General features: G+C 42.1%; 1 protein-coding gene across 3 annotated transcripts in view; it reads right to left on the bottom strand.

Annotated features, from left to right (window-relative positions):
* LOC118389972 (protein turtle homolog B-like) overlaps nucleotides 1-18439 on the bottom strand; it is a 199097-nt gene that overhangs the window by 103214 nt on the left and 77444 nt on the right. For all 3 annotated transcript variants that reach the window (XM_035780029.2, XM_035780030.2, XM_052529798.1), the window contains exon 4: nucleotides 6454-6605. In XM_035780029.2, coding sequence (XP_035635922.1) covers nucleotides 6454-6605 — 152 coding nt within the window. The remainder of the gene's footprint in view (nucleotides 1-6453; nucleotides 6606-18439) is intronic.

Here is an 18439-nt window from a genome sequence, read left to right as displayed (position 1 = left end):
TCTGTCCTCGTCACTACGAGTGGATTTAAGTTTTTTATGTTTTGTTTTCTGCTCTGATTGTCCAGGAGTAGTGCTCTTATCCTTTACTGGAATAAAGACTCTGTTTTCGCCAAGTCGCTTTTGGGTCCTCATTCATCTGCATAACACTCACACACAAACTGATTCAAGCGAGGGTAGCTTGAGCATGCACCGTCCCGAGACAAACAAGACAACCAATGTGAGTATATTTTGATTCCTTGGGGCATCGGTGCGAACCCAACCCGGCTTGTTAGCCTTCGTCGTTTAGGATGCATTAGTCATCTTACTTATTGCTATAGCCAGGCCAAGCAATTAGAAGAATAACTCATTGTTAGTGATCAGGAAACATATGAGATTCTTATGATATCTCAATCTCTTCATTCAAAGACTCAATCATGGACACTCTTACTGGCTGTTTTGCGTGATGTATTGTTGTCTCTACCTGCTTGCCCTTTGTGCTGTTCTCTGTGCCCAATAATGTTTGTACCATGTTTTGTGCTGCTACCATGTTGTGTTTTTATTTTATTTCACCTTTATTTAACCAGGTAGGGAAGTTGAGAACAAGTTCTCATTTACAACTGCGACCTGGTCAAGATAAAGCAAAGCAGTGCGACAAAAACAACACAGAGTTACACATAAAGAAACGTACAGTCAATAACACAAAATAAAAATCTATGTACAGTGTGTGCATATGTAGAAGATTAGGGAGGTAAGGCAATAAATAGGCCATAGAGGTTAAATAATTACAATTTAGTATTAATACTGGAGTGATAGATGTGCAGATGATGATGTGCAAGTAGAGATACTGGGATGCAAAAGAGCAAGAGGATAAGTAATAATATGGGGATGAGGTAGTTAGGTGGGCTATTTACAGATTGGGTGTGTACAGTGATCGGTAAAGCTGCTCTGACAGCTGATGCTTAAAGTTAGAGAGGGAGATATAAGACTCCAGATTCAGAGATTTTTTTCATTTGTTTCAGTCATTGGCAGCAGAGAAATGGAATGAAAGGAGGCCAAAGGAAGTGTTGGCTTTGGGGATGACCAGTGCAATATACCTGCTGGAGCGCTTGCTACAGGTGGGTGTTGCTATGGTGACCAGTGAGCTGAGATAAGGCGGGGCTTTACCTAGCAAAGACTTCTAGATGACCTGGAGCCAGTGGGTTTGGCGACGGATATGTAGTGAGGGGCAGCCAACGAGAGCATACAGGTCACAGTGGTGGGTAGTATACGGGGCTTTGGTGACAAAACGGATAGCACTGTCATAGATACATCCAGTTTGCTGAGTAGAGTGTTGGGGGCAATTTTGTAAATGACATCGCCGAAGTCAAGGATCGGTAGGCTAGTTTTACGAGGGTATGTCTAGCAGCATGAGCGAAGGAGGCTTTGTTGCGAAATAGGAAGCCGATTCTAGATTTAATTTTGGATTGGAGTCTGGAAGGAGAGTTTACAGTCTAACCAGACACCTAGGTATTTCTAGTTGTCCACATATTCTAGGTCAGAACCGTACAGAGTAGTGATGCTAATCGGGCGGGACGGTGCAGGCAGCAATCGGTTGAAGAGCATGCACTTAGTGTTGTTACCATGTTGTTGTCATGTTGTGATGCTACCATTGTGACCACACTCCCACTCTGTGTGCCAAATTCTCTCTTTGCTCTTATTTTCCTTAATAGGATGTTGGTGGGTGGATCCGGAGGGTCGTCAGCGAAATGGGACAAACCTGGGCTTGGGTGTGTCCCAGGATAAATTCACCTCTTCCCCATTCATTGAGGAGACTCTCTCCATGCAGACACAGATTTTGGTTGTGGCATTTTTGTGGCTGTTTTTGGTTGTTTGCGGTTGTTTGCGTTGGCACCTTTCAACACCCCTCATTATCACATTTATGCACACAACCACTCACTTACACTACTGATTACTGACTACACACACCATTGTTAATTATATTTAGTTCTTGATGCTACCCATCCCGGATCCGGGATTGTGACTACAGGCTCAAGCTCATTAGCATAATGCAAAATGCAAAATATATTCTTAGAAATATTTAACCTCCACACATTAACAAGTCCAATAGCTCAAATGAAAGATAAACACCTTGTTCATCTACCCAGCAAGTCAGATTTCTAAAATGTTTTACAGCGAAAACACACCACATATTTATATTACACCACCACCGAAACAAAGACAAGAGGCAGCCCTTTTGTCCCAGAAAATATAAAATTATAAAAGCAGGATTAAAAAATAAATCATTCACTAACCTTTTGAAAATCTTCATCAGATTACAGTAATAGGACATGGTACAAGGTACATTTATGTTTTTTTCAATAATATGCCATTTATATCCATAAATCTCTGTTTACAATGACGACATTTTCAAAAAATGCTACTCAAATGTCCGGAGAAATGATGCTAGCTCCGACAGATAACGTCAGATAACAAGCAATACACATGACTAAATATACATGTTCTACATATAGTTACAAAGATACACTTCTTCTTAATGCAACTGCTGTGTTACATTTATTTTTAACGTTACAGAATTCGTTCACTAGGCTATAATATGAGACTGCGCTCAGATATTAGCAGTATGTCTCCTCTACGTTTGGAGTTCACAGAAACCCAAAATAACCACATAAATATTCCCTTACCTTTGATGTTCTTCGATCAGAAGACGTGGAAGGAGTCATACTTACCCAATACATCGTTAGGTTTCAAGTTGTGTGTCTCTGTATTAGCATATGCTAACAGCTTCAGTTGAAATGCACCGAAAATTACTTCTGGTCCCGCACTCTTGCGCATCAAAACTTCAAAATTACATATTATATGTCGACTAAACTGGTCAAACTAAGTGCAGAATCAAGCTTTAGGATGTTTTAAACGTGTAAAACAATAATCAGCGCGAACAGACAAACCGACATCAATTGGTACTTCATGGAAAAAGAGAGCACACCAATTCAGACGTGCGCAATAGAGTGCATGTATTCTCGCGTGACCCGAACGTTTTAGCCCGCCAAAAGACGAGGGCGCGCGTGATTCTCACAATGAACGCCCCATTTGAAAGCAGACTTCGCGCTGAACACATACAAACTGTTCCCAGATCCATAGCTGGTTAGGAAGGGTGGGGGCGATGACGTCAAAGTTGGCCCAACTTTTCTGTTGACAAGAGAGAGTTTGGGAGAAAGGCTGCCCTGAGAGTTCTGCTTTACATACAGACATAATTTAAACGGTTTTAGAAACTTTAGAGTGTTTTCTATTCAATAATAATTATTATATGCATATATTAGCAATTTTGGGAAAATAAAACAATATTTTTACTATGGGCATGCACTTCCTCCATAGGGGGCAGTATTCAGCCCTAGGCTTAAGAGGTTTTAAATAAATATATTTTGTTATTCCTTATCTCCACGTTGTCTCCTTTTTTGATACTCACTTTGAGCCGGTTCATGACACCATGGTGTGTTGTCATGTGTTGCTGCCTTGCTAGGTTGTTGTCTTAGGTCTCACTTTATGTAGTGTTCTGTTGTCTCTCTTGTCGCAGGAGGTCTTTTGCCTTTTGGTAGGCCGTCATTGTAAATATTTGTTTTGAACTGACTTGCCTAGTTCAATAAAGGTTAAATAAAATAAATAAAGATCCATAAAAACTTCAGCATACTCGACCACTAGTTTACAGTAGTTGGCGCAACATAAGACTCGTGTTCCAATTGTTTGTTTTAATAGCGTGAACCGTTCCTGTTCACACCGAGGTGAAGAGCGGGAATTTGTAAGGAATGAATCTGAGCCTCACACTTATCACCTGTGGAAGGCGGGACTTCCAGCGAAGCGCGGATTTCATTGGCCTTGTCATGCGTGATTGTATATCCGAAGTCATGAGAGTGCGACTCCCCCATAGTATGTTGTACCGAAGTTGGCTGACTGAAAGGTAACTGAAATCCGTTTAACCTCATTTTCACCAGCATGTCACCTGTGCAATTAGATGCGACAAAACTCTCAATCACCTTTACTCCACACACAGAAACGCATACAAGGCTCTCCCTTGCCCTCCCTTTGGCAAATCTGACCGTAACTCTATCCTCCTTATTTGTGCTTACAAGCAAAAACTCAAACAGGAAGTACCAGTGACGCACTCAATACAGAAGTGGTCCGATGAAGCAGATGCTAAGTTACAGGACTGTTTCACTAGCACAGATTCATCCAATAACATTGAGGACCTTACCACATCAGTCACTGGCTTCATTAATTAATAAGTACATTGACGACATCGTCCCCACAGTGACTGTACGTACATATCCCAACCAGAAGCCATGGATTACAGTCAACATCCACACTAGGCTAAAAGCTAGAGCTACCGCTTTTTAAGGAGCGGGACACTAATCTGGACGCTTATAATGAATTCCACCATGACCTCCGACGAGCCATCAAACAGGCAAAGTGCCAATACAGGACTAAGACCGAATCCTACTACGCCCACTCTGATGCTCATTGGATTTGGCACGGCGTGCAAAATATCACATCTTACAAAGGGAAACCCAGCCGCAAGCTGCCCAGTGACACGAGCCTACCAGAGGAAATAAATGTATTCTATGCTCGCTTTGAGGCAAGAAACAGTGAACCATGCATGAGAGCACCAGCTGTTCCGGACGACCGTGTGATCTTGCTCTATATTGCCGATGTGATTAAGACCTTTAAACAGTTTTACATTCACAAGGCTGCGGAGCCAGACGGATTACCAGGATGCGTACTCAGAGGACGTGTACCGATAATTTAGTTTGCTGTCGACAAGACAGTGGTAGGCCTGATCACTGATGATCACAATGAAACAGCGTATAGAGAGGCAGTGTTGTGCCAGGACAAAAAAACTTTCCCTCAACAACAGCAAGACAAAGGAGCTGATTGTGGACTACAGGAAACGGAGGGCCGAGCACACCCCTATTCACATCGATGGGGCTGTAGTGTAGCGGGTCAAGAGCTTCGAGTTCCTCGGTGTCCACATCACTTAGGAATTAACATTGTCCGCACATACCAACACAGCTGCATCACCGCTTGGTATGGCAACTGCTTGGCATCCGACCGCAAGGCGGTACAGAGGGTAGTGCGTACGGCCCAGTACATCAAGGACCTCTATAAAAGGCGGTGTCAGAGGAAGGCCCAAAACATTTTCAAAGACTTCTCTCTGCTACCGCATGTCTAGCGGTACCGATACACCAAGTCTAGAACCAACAGGGCCCTGAAGAGCTTCTACCCCCAAGCTAAAGAGTTAACCAAATATATATAGCCCATTGTGTTTTATTCCTTGTGTTATTGTTTTTCAATTATTTGTCTATTTTTCTCTCTGCATTGTTGGAAAGGCCCTGTAAGTAAGCATTTATCTGTTAGTCTACACCTGTTGTTTATGAAACGTGACAATTCAAATTTGATTTGATACTGTGAATACAAAGTCAAGGACCTCCCATTGCTATTCGGCGCTAAACTCCCTAATGCTCGGAAAAGCCAGATACCATTTCTATCTGGAATTAACGCATGGTCAGTTGTAAATGGAATCGGATAGAAATTCTCCATATAATATAACTAGCAGACTACGCAATCCAATGAATAGAGCCATAGACTAGACAACAGATGGAGCAGGTCAAATGTAATGTTAACCAGGAATCTATCTTCTAACATTATTCACACATATATAACGCTCCTGCACTTGCTCAACAGTTTGCATGGTATAGACAATGTTGTCCTTTCTAGCTTAGTAGAACTTCTTATAGACTTCTTTGGGTCATCATCACATGAATACCTAAGAGGTAGCCAGGGGCAAATTACCTGCCCTCCAGGACACCTACAGCACCTTCACAGGAAGGCCAAAAAGGTCAGGACAACAACCACCTGAGTCATCAACCACCCGAACCACTGCCTGTTCACCCCGCTATCATCCAGAAGGCGATGTCAGTACAGGTGCATCAAAGCTGGGACCGAGAGACTGAAAAACAGCTTCTATCTCAAGGCCATTAGACTGTTAAATAGTCATCACTTGGCGGCTTCCACCCGGTTATGTAACCTTGAACCTTAGAGGATGCTGCACCATATACATAAACTTGAAATTACTAGCCACTTTAATAATGGAACTCTAGTCACTCTAATAATGTTTACATGTTTTTGCTTTACTCATCTTATATGTATATACTGTATTATATTCTACTGTATTTTAGTCTATGCCACTTCGACATTGCTCATCCTAATGTTTACATATTCCTTAATTCCGTTATTTTACTTTTAGGTTGTGTGTATTGCATGCATTGTTGTGAATTGTTAGATATTAGTGCCCTGTTGGAGCTAGAAACACATGCATTTCACTACACCCCCATTCACATCTGCTAAACATGTGTATGTGACAAATAAAATTTGATTTGATTTTAGGTGGGGCAAACACATGAAGTGGTGAAGTGGGGGTCCTACCTTGTACTTGATGCTGTCCTCCAGGGGCTCACCCTCCCGGAGCCAGTTGATGGAGGGCTTGGGGTTGCCGGAAGCAACGCAGCTCAGGGTGATGCTGCCGCCTTCCTTGGCCTCAACGTACAGTGGCGGCGTGTCCGTGAAACTGGGGGGAGCTGTGAAGAGGACAATATAAAATAAACGGTGAGAAAAATGTTATTGGCAAATATCAGAAGGGAAAATCTCTAATGTTCCAATGTTGTATGTGTTCTCGTGTGATATTTGTGTTTATATGTCTGTCTATGTCAATGTGTGAAGCCATAATGTGGAAAATAAAGTTGACGTATTCTGTTTCAAATGTATTAATCCAATGATCCACTACGAGAAGCTCTAGCTAGCAAACCTTAGATGTGTTGCTGGGAGAGGCGCAAAATCAAGTGAATATTTACAGACTTCGCTTGGACAATGTAATCATTACCACATACAAGTAATGAATACAATGCAGTAGTGTTTTATGATCTTTTTACTGTATATGTGTATGTACTGTACTACGTGAGTAAGCTTTAACGAACATTTCCAATGTATATATTACTGTTAATACCTGCAAATGTCAAATAAAACTACTTGAAATTGAAGTTTGGATCAAAATATGACCCGTGTTTAACCGAATAGCCCAAACCCTGGTAAAGTTTTATGTTAACGTTCAGTAATAAACCATTTATAAAGTTATATACAAACAGTTTGTGCACCATTTATTAATCATTACTCCCACAAGGATCCCAATTTCAAACTCTTATAAAAAATATGGGATTGTCACGAGTCCGACCGAGGGTGTTTCCCCTTCCCGGGCGGGTGGAGCTCGGCGGTCGTCGTCACCGGCCTATTAGCTGCCACTGATTGTTTTTCCTCCCCCTCCTTGTATGTTTAGTGGTAGCACCTGTTCATGTTAATTAGTTTGTCTTTATTAGACAGCCGGCCCGCCTGGTTGTTGTGCGGGATTATTTCATTGTAACCTTCGCCTCTGTTGTAAAGGTACGTGTTTGTACCTGGTCGTGATTTTTTCCTTTGTATTTTTTGATTCCCTGTGTTTGGAAACGTAACTTCTGTGAGCACCCTGTGGTGCGTTGGTGCTATTAAAAGACGCACAGCATTGAACTCTGTCTCCTGCATTTGACTCCACACCCACGACACCCGGAGCATTACAGGGATCTTATACAGTTTCTTGCCATAGCCTTCTGTGACTTTAAATAATATTTCTCTCAAAGCTGTGTTTCCAGAAAAATGTGTCCAGAGATTTGGTCAACTCCATCAGATTAGTCTAAAATCTTAAATTAATCAGGAATAACCATGGTCAGCTATACCATAAGGACCCCTTATTCATGTCTTCACTACATGTAGTAGTAGTAGACCCTTCCTGCAGTCAAATGACAAAATCGCCCTCTAGTGGCCTCGGGTGGAATGTAGTTAATAATTCATAAATATCGTTTTTTTTAGACCTGCAAAAAATCTGGTGTTTATATGTCAAACAGTTTTGTTGTATTTCAGTCTGCTGTGAACTACAGTACCAATCAAAAGTTTGGACACACCTACTCCTTCTAGGGTTTTTCTTTATTTTGACTATTTTCTATATTGTAGAATAATAGTGAAGACATCAAAACTATGAAATAACACATATGGAATCATGTAATAACCAAAAAAGTGTTAAACATTTTAGTTTTGAGATTCTAAAAAGCACCCACCCTTTGCCTTGATGACAGCTTTGCACACATGTTTTGTTGTTGTCAGAAAATAGAATGTGACATTTGAAAGATACAGTTTTTGTCTTTTTGGAAATTGAACTCAAATCTTACTGCTGGCAATGTCATAAGAACACCCCCCCCCCCTCCCCCCCAAATCATGTGCGGTGGTCATATTCATAGAGTATGCAATGTAGGTCAAGGAAAGTGTACACATTATTTGTATGCATCCTCCACATGCGCCTTTGATCAAGCTCATCGTTTATAATAGGAAAAGTGAATGGGAAGAGAGGTTTGAAAAAGAGGTTTGTTTCCTCACCTGTCTGAGTCCTTTTGGAACAGTAATTAATGACATTTTATATCAGTAATTGGTGACATTTTATTTCAGGTATTCAAATCTCATATTCCCCAACATGGGGACAATTCGGGGAAAAGTTGAGATAGTCACATTTTTCAAGGGCGGCAGGGTAGCCTAGTGGTTAGAGCGTTGGACAAGTAGCTGGAAGGTTGCAAGTTCAAACCCCCGAGCTGACAAGGTACAATTCTGCCCCTGAACAGGCAGTTAACCCACTGTTCCGAGGCAGTCATTGAAAATAATAATTTGTTCTTAACTGACTTGCCTGGTTAAATAAAGGTCAAATTTAAAAATAAAAATCCCTGATTTATAGGAAAATGTTAGATATATTTCCATAAACATTCTGTATTGTGTGCTTATTCTTTTATCATTGATATGATCTAGGTCATTTTCAGAGCTAAGAAGCATCAGGTCTACGAATCAGGTCTACGAATGTCATGCTCATCTTATGAGAAATTACACTAGTTACTCAAAACCTTTATAAAGTATTTATAAAGTATAAACAGCACTCACTTTAGATGGTTTATGAATGTAGGAGTAATGATTAATAAATGACCATCACACTACTTACAGTTGAAGTCGGAAGTTTACATACACCTTAGCCAAATACATTTAAACTCAGTTTTTCAAAACTCCTGACATTTAATCCCTGTACAAATTCCCTGTTTTATGTCAGTTAGGATCACCACTTTATTTGAAGAATGTGAAATGTCAGAATAATAGTAGAGAGCATGATTTATTTCAGCTTTTATTTCTTTCATCACATTCCCAGTGGGTCAGACGTTGACATACACTCAATTAGTATTTGGTAGCACTGCCTTTAAATAGTTTAACTTGGGTCAAACGTTTTGGGTAGCCTTCGTCAAGCTTCCCACAATAAGTCGGGTGAATGTTGGCCCATTCCTCCTGACAGAGCTGGTGTAACCGAGTCAGGTTTGTAGGCCTCCTTGCTCGCACACGCTTTTTCAGTTCTGCCCACACATTTTCTATGGGATTGAGGTCAGAGCTTTGTGATGGCCACTCCAATACCTTCACTTTGTTATCCTTAAGCCATTTTGCCACAACATTGGAAGTATGCTTGGGGTCATTGTCCATTTGGAAGACCCATTTGCTACCAAGCTTTAACTTCCTGACTGATGTCTTGAGATGTTGCTTCAATATATCCACATACTTTTCTTCCCTCATGATGCCATCTGTTTTGTGAAGTGCACCAGTCCCTCCTGCAAAGCACCCCCACAACATGATGCTGCCACCCCTGTGCTTCACGGTTGGGATGGTGTTCTTCAGATTGCAAGCCTCCCCCTTTTTCCTCCAAACATAACGATGGTCATTATGGCCAAACAGTTACATTTTTGTTTCATCAGACCAGAGGACATTTCTCCATGTGCAGTTGCAAACCGTAGTCTGGCTTTTTTTATGGCTGTTTTGGAGCAGTGGCTTCTTCCTTGCTGAGCGGCCTTTTAGGTTATGTCGATATCGGACTTGTTTTACTGTGGATATAGATACTTTTGTACCTGTTTCCTCCAGCATCTTCATAAGGTCCTTTGCTGTTGTTCTGGGATTGATTTGCACTTTTCGCACCAAAGTACATTAATCTCTAGGAGACAGAACGCTTCTCCTTCCTGAGCTGTATGACGGCTGCATGGTCCCATGGTGTTTATACTTGCATACTATTGTTTGTACAGATGAACGTGGTACCTTCAGGCGTTTGGAAATTGCTCCCAAGGATAAACCAGACTTGTGGAGGTCTACATTTTTTTCTGAGGTCTTAGCTGATTTCTTTTGATTTTCACATGATGTCAAGCAAAGAGGCACTGAGTTTGAAGGTAGGCCTTGAAATACATCCACAGGTACACATCCAATTAAACTTCTGACTCACTAGAATTGTGGTACAGTACATTATAAGTGAAATAATCTGTCTGTAAACAATTGTTGGAAAAATGACTTGTGTCATGCACAAAGTAGATGTCCTAACCGACTTGCCAAAACTATAGTTTGTTAACAAGAAATTTGTGGAGTGGTTGAAAAACTAGTTTTAATGACTCCAATCTAAGTGTATGTAAACTTCTGACTTAAACTGTATATAAATGCCTTATAAATGGGGCAAGAGAATAAAAACACATTCATCTCTGAGTTTTGTTCAATGTATTCAATACTACAGTAACGCCATAGTGCATAATCTTTTTACAACAATATTCCATTTACATCATACCATGGGACATTTTGCTTTACAGAAGCTTCAAACATAAATTGTTAATTTGACTAACTACAGAATTGCACGTTAATGGACACACGGTTTCTGTAATACCCAATTACAGGCAAAATGTGGATGAAAACAAGGCATTGTGTGAAAATCTCAATTTAAATTACACAAAGGCAATGACTGGACTGAACATATTTACTGTGCATTTTAGTAGTCAACACAATTCTTTTCAAAATATTTTTTGGATTTCATGGTTGAAATTAGAAAATAATTTCCAGGTCACACAGCATTTTGGAAAGAATGCTTCATCCACTAACATTTCGGAAACGCCCAACTTTGTTGTGTGTTTGAAAAATGTATAGCGCACATATTTAAAACGTTTGAGAGACCCCTGTCTTCCTGATGTTGGAAAGTAACAAATATCAAAAAACACAGTCTTGGAAAACGGGCTAGGAGAAGAAAATATCTGGGGCCTCAAACATAATTAAATATTTACAGAGAAAAAGTCACAAAGTGCACTGCACTCTCCTACAGAAAGACTGCAGTGATCACGAGACGAGATACTACCTCTATGGAATCGGATGTAGTGTACCCCAGGGCCTCACACTAGTCAACTCCTTAGTTCCAAAATGCATGTGCTGAAACCTTCACCTGGCCTTGACTCTACTGCTGGGGAACACCTGTGTGACAGTTTGCCCCAGTGACCACACTTTTAGATGTATCATGGGGTAACAGTCAGGCATGATGGTATCAGAGCCAAAACAGATGCCATGAGGCCTTAACAAAAGGACATAAAGGCATGGGAAGATGGACTCTAGGTAATTACTGCCCATTTTACCTCAATACTGTGTGGGAATCATAACATTCTGCCACTGTCAACACAGCGTTACACATCTGTGAATGACTAACTTATTCTTTAGGCAGTTCCCAACCCAGGTAGCTGTAGTATCGCAGATACTAACTATAGTATTATCCAGACAGATCTCAATTCCATGACATCCTTTGGATCCCACTGTCCCCGTGGGACTCGTGCCTCATGTTCTAATGCAACCAACAGCACCTGGCCAGGAGCTAATAAAGCAGGCAATTAAGAGCGCACAGCATCTGTCCATCCACTGGCTCTCTGTATCTCCACTAGCCTGCTGCATTCAAAGGTGTTTTAACAATACCTTGGCTTTACCCCTTAGCTATAACTGGTGTTATACTGCAGAGGTTGGCAGTGGACTATGGTGCGTGCTGTTTTTTGTTTCAGTCCAGCACTACCTCACCTATTCGAATCTAAATTGAATGAGCAGTTGATGCGGGCGATTCCCTGATCCACCTCTACGCAGACGACACCATTCTATATACTTTCGGCCCGTCATTGGACACTGTGCTATCTAACCTCCAAACGAGCTTCAATGCCATAAAACACTCCTTCCGTGGCCTCCAACTGCTCTTAAACGCGAGTAAAACCAAATGCATGCTTTTCAACCGATCGCTGCCTGCACCCGCATGCCCGACTAGCATCACCACCCTGGATGGTTCCAACCTTGAATATGTGGACATCTATAAGTACCTAGGTGTCTGGCTAGACTGCAAACTCTCCTTCCAGACTCACATCAAACATCTCCAATCAAAAATCAAATCCAGAGTCGGCTTTCTATTCCGCAACAAAGCCTCCTTCACTCACGCTGCCAAGCTTACCCTAGTAAAACTGACTATCCTACCGATCCTCGACTTCGGCGATGTCATCTACAAAATGGCTTCCAACACTCTACTCAGCAAACTGGATGCAGTCTATCACAGTGCCATCCGTTTTGTCACTAAAGCACCTTATACCACCCACCACTGCGACTTGTATGCTCTAGTCGGCTGGCCCTCACTACATATTCGTCGCCAGACCCACTGGCTCCAGGTCATTTACAAGTCCATGCTAGGTAAAGCTCCGCCTTATCTCAGTTCACTGGTCACGATGGCAACACCCATCCGTAGCACGCGCTCCAGCAGGTGTATCTCACTGATCATCCCTAAAGCCAACACCTCATTTGGCCGCCTTTCGTTCCAGTACTCTGCTGCCTGTGACTGGAACGAATTGCAAAAATCTTTGAAGTTGGAGACTTTTATCTCCCTCACCAACTTCAAACATCAGCTATCCGAGCAGCTAACCGATCACTGCAGTTGTACATAGTCTATAGGTAAATAGCTCACCCTTTTTCACCTACCTCATTCCCATACTGTTTTTATACTGTTTTTATTTATTTACTTTTCTGCTCTTTTGCACACCAATATCTCTACCTGTACATGCCCATCTGATCATTTATCACTCCAGTGTTAATCTGCAAAATTGTATTATTCGCCTACCTCCTCATGCCTTTTGCACACATTGTATATAGACTGCCCATTTTTTTCTACTGTGTTATTGACTTGCTAATTGTTTACTCCATGTGTAACTCTGTGTTGTCTGTTCACACTGCTATGCTTTATCTTGGCCAGGTCGCAGTTGCAAATGAGAACTTGTTCTCAACTAGCCTACCTGGTTAAATAAAGGTGAAATAAAAAAATAAAAATAAAATTATTTGGTTCAGGTGTGTAGTGCAGGTCAGTATTCACATCTCAGGTACCGAAGTAGTGGTGCACTAGTATGGCCAAACCTGAAGCTATTACAATTCTTATCTTTCTTTCTCCCTTTCCTCCTTTTCTGTGTCACATCAGGTCAGCAACCACAGCACAGCCACGCATCATGCTGCTGCTCATAGCCTCTCCTCTTCTCTCTGTCCCTTCTTCAATGTGACAATATATTAGTGGCATCAGGTGGATGAGTGGGAGGGAGAAAAGTGAGCAAGACATCAGAGAGAGATAGAGGAGAGAGAGACGGAGCGAGAGAGGAGAGATTAAGGAGAGAGAGAGGGAGCGAGAGAGGAGAGATTGAGGAGAGAGAGGGAGCGAGAGAGGAGAGATTGAGGAGAGAGAGAGGGAGCGAGAGAGGAGAGATTGAGGAGAGAGAGAGGGAGCGAGAGAGGAGAGATTGAGGAGAGAGAGAGGGAGCGAGAGAGGAGAGATAGAGGAGAGAGAGAGGGAGCGAGAGAGGAGAGATTGAGGAGAGAGAGAGGGAGCGAGAGAGGAGAGATTGAGGAGAGATTGAGGAGAGAGAGAGGGAGCGAGAGAGGAGAGATTGAGGAGAGATTGAGGAGAGAGAGAGGGAGCGAGAGAGGAGAGATTGAGGAGAGAGAGAGGGAGCGAGAGAGGAGAGATTGAGGAGAGAGAGAGGGAGCGAGAGAGGAGAGATTGAGGAGAGAGAGAGGGAGCGAGAGAGGAGAGATAGAGGAGAGAGAGAGGGAGCGAGAGAGGAGAGATAGAGGAGAGAGAGAGGGAGCGAGAGAGGAGAGATTGAGGAGAGAGAGAGGGAGCGAGAGAGGAGAGATTGAGGAGAGAGAGAGGGAGCGAGAGAGGAGAGATTGAGGAGAGAGAGAGGGAGCGAGAGAGGAGAGATAGAGGAGAGAGAGAGGGAGCGAGAGAGGAGAGATTGAGGGGAGAAAGAGAGGAAGAGAGGAAGAGCAGGAGAGAAAGAGAAAGGGAGAGAGGGATAGAAAGAGAGAGAGAGATGTGCTCAATTAGACATAAACATGTACAGTGCATCCATATGCAGTAGCTCGGGCTTCAACTAGGACCTTAAAAATAAACTGGAGGCCACTGGAGGTGGCCAATGTGGGAATTAAACGCTTTCCCTAATGGACGTGGCAGTGTTTCCAAGTGCACCTTTTAAATAGCCTGATGCCTTTTGCAATAATACACCTCCACATGAAAAAGTGTTATTAATAGTAAACAAATAGTTGTATAGTAGTAGTAGTAGTAGTAGTAGTAGTAGCAGTAGTAGTAGTAGTAGTAGTAGTAGTAGCAGTAGTAGTATTAGTAGTAGTAGTAGTAGTAGCAGTGGTAGTAGCAGTAGTAGTAGTAGTAGCAGCAGTAGTAGTAGTAGTAGTAGCAGTAGTAGTAGTAGTAGTAGCAGTAGGACTGTAGTAGTATTATACCATGGAGCAATATCTGAAAGTGGATCCTGATGCTAACAGAATTTTTCCAATACCAGACTGGAGCTTTAAAATCTTGCCAGTTTAAAATGAATCAATTAAAAACAATAATTGCAACAGACACTACATCTGGCCAAACAACATAACTAGTACTCTAGTTAATAGTCTGGCCCATAGCAGGCCTTACCATCTGCATCGGCCCACTCTCTCTCTTAGTGTTCAGACTCGGAACACCTGGCATTCTTCTAGTTATTCTCTAAAGATACATCTGACTGCTGGAGAGAGACAAAGCAATCTTTCCAGGCTTCATACACATTTTGAAAGATGGAATTTCCTGGCTTTCCATGAATTCTCCATGAATTTAAACCAAATGACTATGACCAACCGTTAGTGGAGTCTCTATGTATGTATAAAAAAAAGTTTACACAATGTGGTATTGCCACTGGGAGGCTGCTCTCTGATCCCATGTACCATCTCCTGTCATTGAGCAAGGCACTTAATCCCCCACAAAGTAGAATACCTGTTAGGCAACTGTATATAACACGTGGTCAACCCTCAGTCTGGAGAGCTACTGGGTGTGCAGGCTTTTGACCAAGCTCACCTCACACACATCAGAGCCTGTTTATCAAGGTTTCTAAAATGTGGTTTGTTAGAGGACTGGAATAAAAGCTTGCACACCCATTAGCTCTTTTGGAGGATGGTTGGCCACCCTAAATGTACAACATTGCAACAACATCCCAAATTACCAAATCAAATGACCAAATCATGTCCAATCAATTGAATTTACCACAGGTGGACTCCAATCAAGTAGTAGAAACATCTCAAGGATGATTGATGGAAACAGGATGTACCTGAGCTCAATTTCGAGTCTCACAACAAATGGTCGGAAAACTTACGTAAACCAGGTAGGCCAGTTGAGAACAAGTTCTCATTTACAACTGCGACCTGGCCAAGATAAAGCAAAGCAGTGCAACAAAAAACAACAACACAGAGTTACACATGGGATAAACAAAAGTACAGTCAATAACACAATAGAAAAATCTATATACAGTGTGTGCAAATGGAGTAAGGAAGTAAGGCAATAAATAGGCCATAGCGAAGTAATTACAATTCAGCAAATTAACACTGGAGTGATAGATGTGCAGATGATGATGTGCAAGTAGAAATCCTGGTGTGCAAAAAAGTAAATAAAAACAATATGGCGATGAGGTAGGTAGTTGGATGGGCTGTTTACAGATGGGCTATGTACAGCTGCAGCGATCGGTAAGGAAAGGCGGCTGGAAAGAAAGGCGGCCAAAGGAGGTGCTGGCTTTGGGGATGACCAGTGAGATATACCTGCTGGAGTGTGTCATGACTGTCCTGACCAGGTCAGGTTACAGGATACCACAACCCTACAGATTATCTTTCAACCCCAACAGAGGAGGAGAGATCTAGGGGTCTGAAGATGTGGGGGGTTTTATGACCCCTCACGCCCCTGGTAAATCTCAGGCCACAGACAAATTCCTTTGTCCTGTTACTATGGAGAACCAGCCTCAGAACATTAAACATGAAATAAAGGGACTTTGGAACAATGGTTTCTGTCAGCCACAATGGTGGTCATGACAATAGATGGAATATAAAAATGTATGTCATTTTTGTTTTGTCATGAAAGGTTAATAGATGACGTTATTACGAAAACATTGTAATGTGAAGAGTTTTCCTAGTATATGTTTGATGTGTATACATTGTACGTTGTATGGAAAATATCCAAATCAAAGAGAATGTTTTGGGGAAGATGAAATGTTAAGTTAGTTGTCTAAAATTGGATTTGAATCAAATCTAGACCTTGCCTCATTAACTTGGTACGCCCAGAGAATTGCCCTAAATGTGGTTACGCCCACTTCTGACCCAAGGGTATAAAATCTGTGAGTATAGAATTTACGACAAGACTACGTGACCCAAGCTGCAGCAAGGTCTAAAAAGTCAACGAACCCAGAACGCAACGCAAGTTTGAAGACAAAGAAATAATTTTCTAACCAAGCTACGGATGAGTAGCTGTGTCTAAGCAGGTGAATTCAAGTCAAACCACCAAGCCATCTCCCATCGAATCGTGATGTCTAAAGGGTTTCATTCCTATATTGTGACCTCTGAGCTACAGAGCTGTCTGTCCTCAGAAGACCCCTTCCAGAGCAAAGGGTGAGGGAACAGACTCCTAAGCCAAAAAGGACACTGACATCGGGAGGACGCTCAGAGAGGCGCGCCGGAGTAGTGCGTCATTGAACAGCTGAAAGCCTACGCAGAGAATCCTTGGAGATCATCCCCACGTAATTACATGATTATATTCTGACCCATAAGAGCAGCAGTTTGGGGCAAGGCTGGGGTTGGAATAGCATAGCTGACAAGTTCACCCAAATATATATTTTTCTTGTGTACTTTCTTTTTTCTCTCTCTTTTGAAATCCCCATTGTGGGTAACACGCGCCATAGTGTGTTGGCCCGTTATACTAAGTTCTAATCAATAGCCTATAATGTGTTTTGTCTATGTGTATCATTTTAGCTTTTTAGTAAATAAATACTCAACTAAGATTGGTGTGGTATGAACTCATTGGTGAGACCCGGGTCCATGCAGATTCACGGGCTATACGACGTTCAGAACGAGATTGGTAGAGGCAACTGGTTAATTAGCGGCTGTTGTAAAATCGATATTCTGATATTCTTTGAGTTAATTTGGGAAATAGAAACTCAATAAAAACTAGTTCTCATGGAGCCCCAGGTTAATGAGTTAATAATAGCTTCATTAAGTTAATCACGCAATTAGAAACTTTAATCATTCGATGAACAACAGTAGTGACATTAACTAATACAACGTCACGACAAGTGCGTGCCACGGGTGGGTGTTGTTATGGTGACCAGTGAGCTGAGATAAGGCGGAGCTTTACCTAGCAAAGACGTATAGATGACCTGGGGCCAATGGGTCTGGCGACGAATATGTAACGAGGGCCAGCCGACGAGAGCATACAGGTCGCAGTGGTGTGTGGTATATGGGGCTTTGGTGACAAAACGGATGGCACTGTGATAGACTGCATCAAGTTTGCTGAGTAGAGTATTGGAGGCTATTTTGTAAATGACAGTCGAGGATCACTAGGATAGTCAGTTTTATGAGGTTATGTTTGACAGCGTGAGTGAAGGAGGCTTTGTTGTGAAATAGGAAGCCGATTCTAGATTTAATTTTGGATTGGAGATGCTTAATATGAGTCTGGAAGGAGAGTTTACAATCTAGCCAGACACACCTAGGTATTTGTAGTTGTACACATATTCTAAGTCAGAACCGTCCAGAGTAGTGATGCTAGTCGGGCGGGTGCGGGCAGCGATTATGACCATACACCGATTAAGATAAGCGGACTAAGGTGTTTACATTACTAATACCATAATCAGTTTAATATCGGATTTTATGCTGCATGTATATATAAGCTTGGTTGTGTCTCTCTGTCCAGGAGGGACAGCGGGGGTCTGTTTTGTCGGGAGACGCGCCAATTGTCTCAGATGTTCTGTTCCGATCCCAATCTTCAAGCCCCGGGGCAAAGAGGATTTCATTTCTGAGATAAAATTGGGATTTGCATTTGTTTTTTGAGTAAAGTGCCCCAAAGCGATCTTTCTCGCTTTTTTTGTTTTTGCGTAATTAGCTGCGGTGGTGTATCAGCACATCGGTTTATTTACTGCACATTTGTTTC

This window comes from Oncorhynchus keta, chromosome 11, assembly GCF_023373465.1.
Source record: "Oncorhynchus keta strain PuntledgeMale-10-30-2019 chromosome 11, Oket_V2, whole genome shotgun sequence".
Classification (NCBI taxonomy): Eukaryota; Metazoa; Chordata; class Actinopteri; order Salmoniformes; family Salmonidae; genus Oncorhynchus; species Oncorhynchus keta.
Note: the sequence above shows the minus strand (reverse complement) of the source record. Positions and strands in the feature narration are given on the sequence as shown.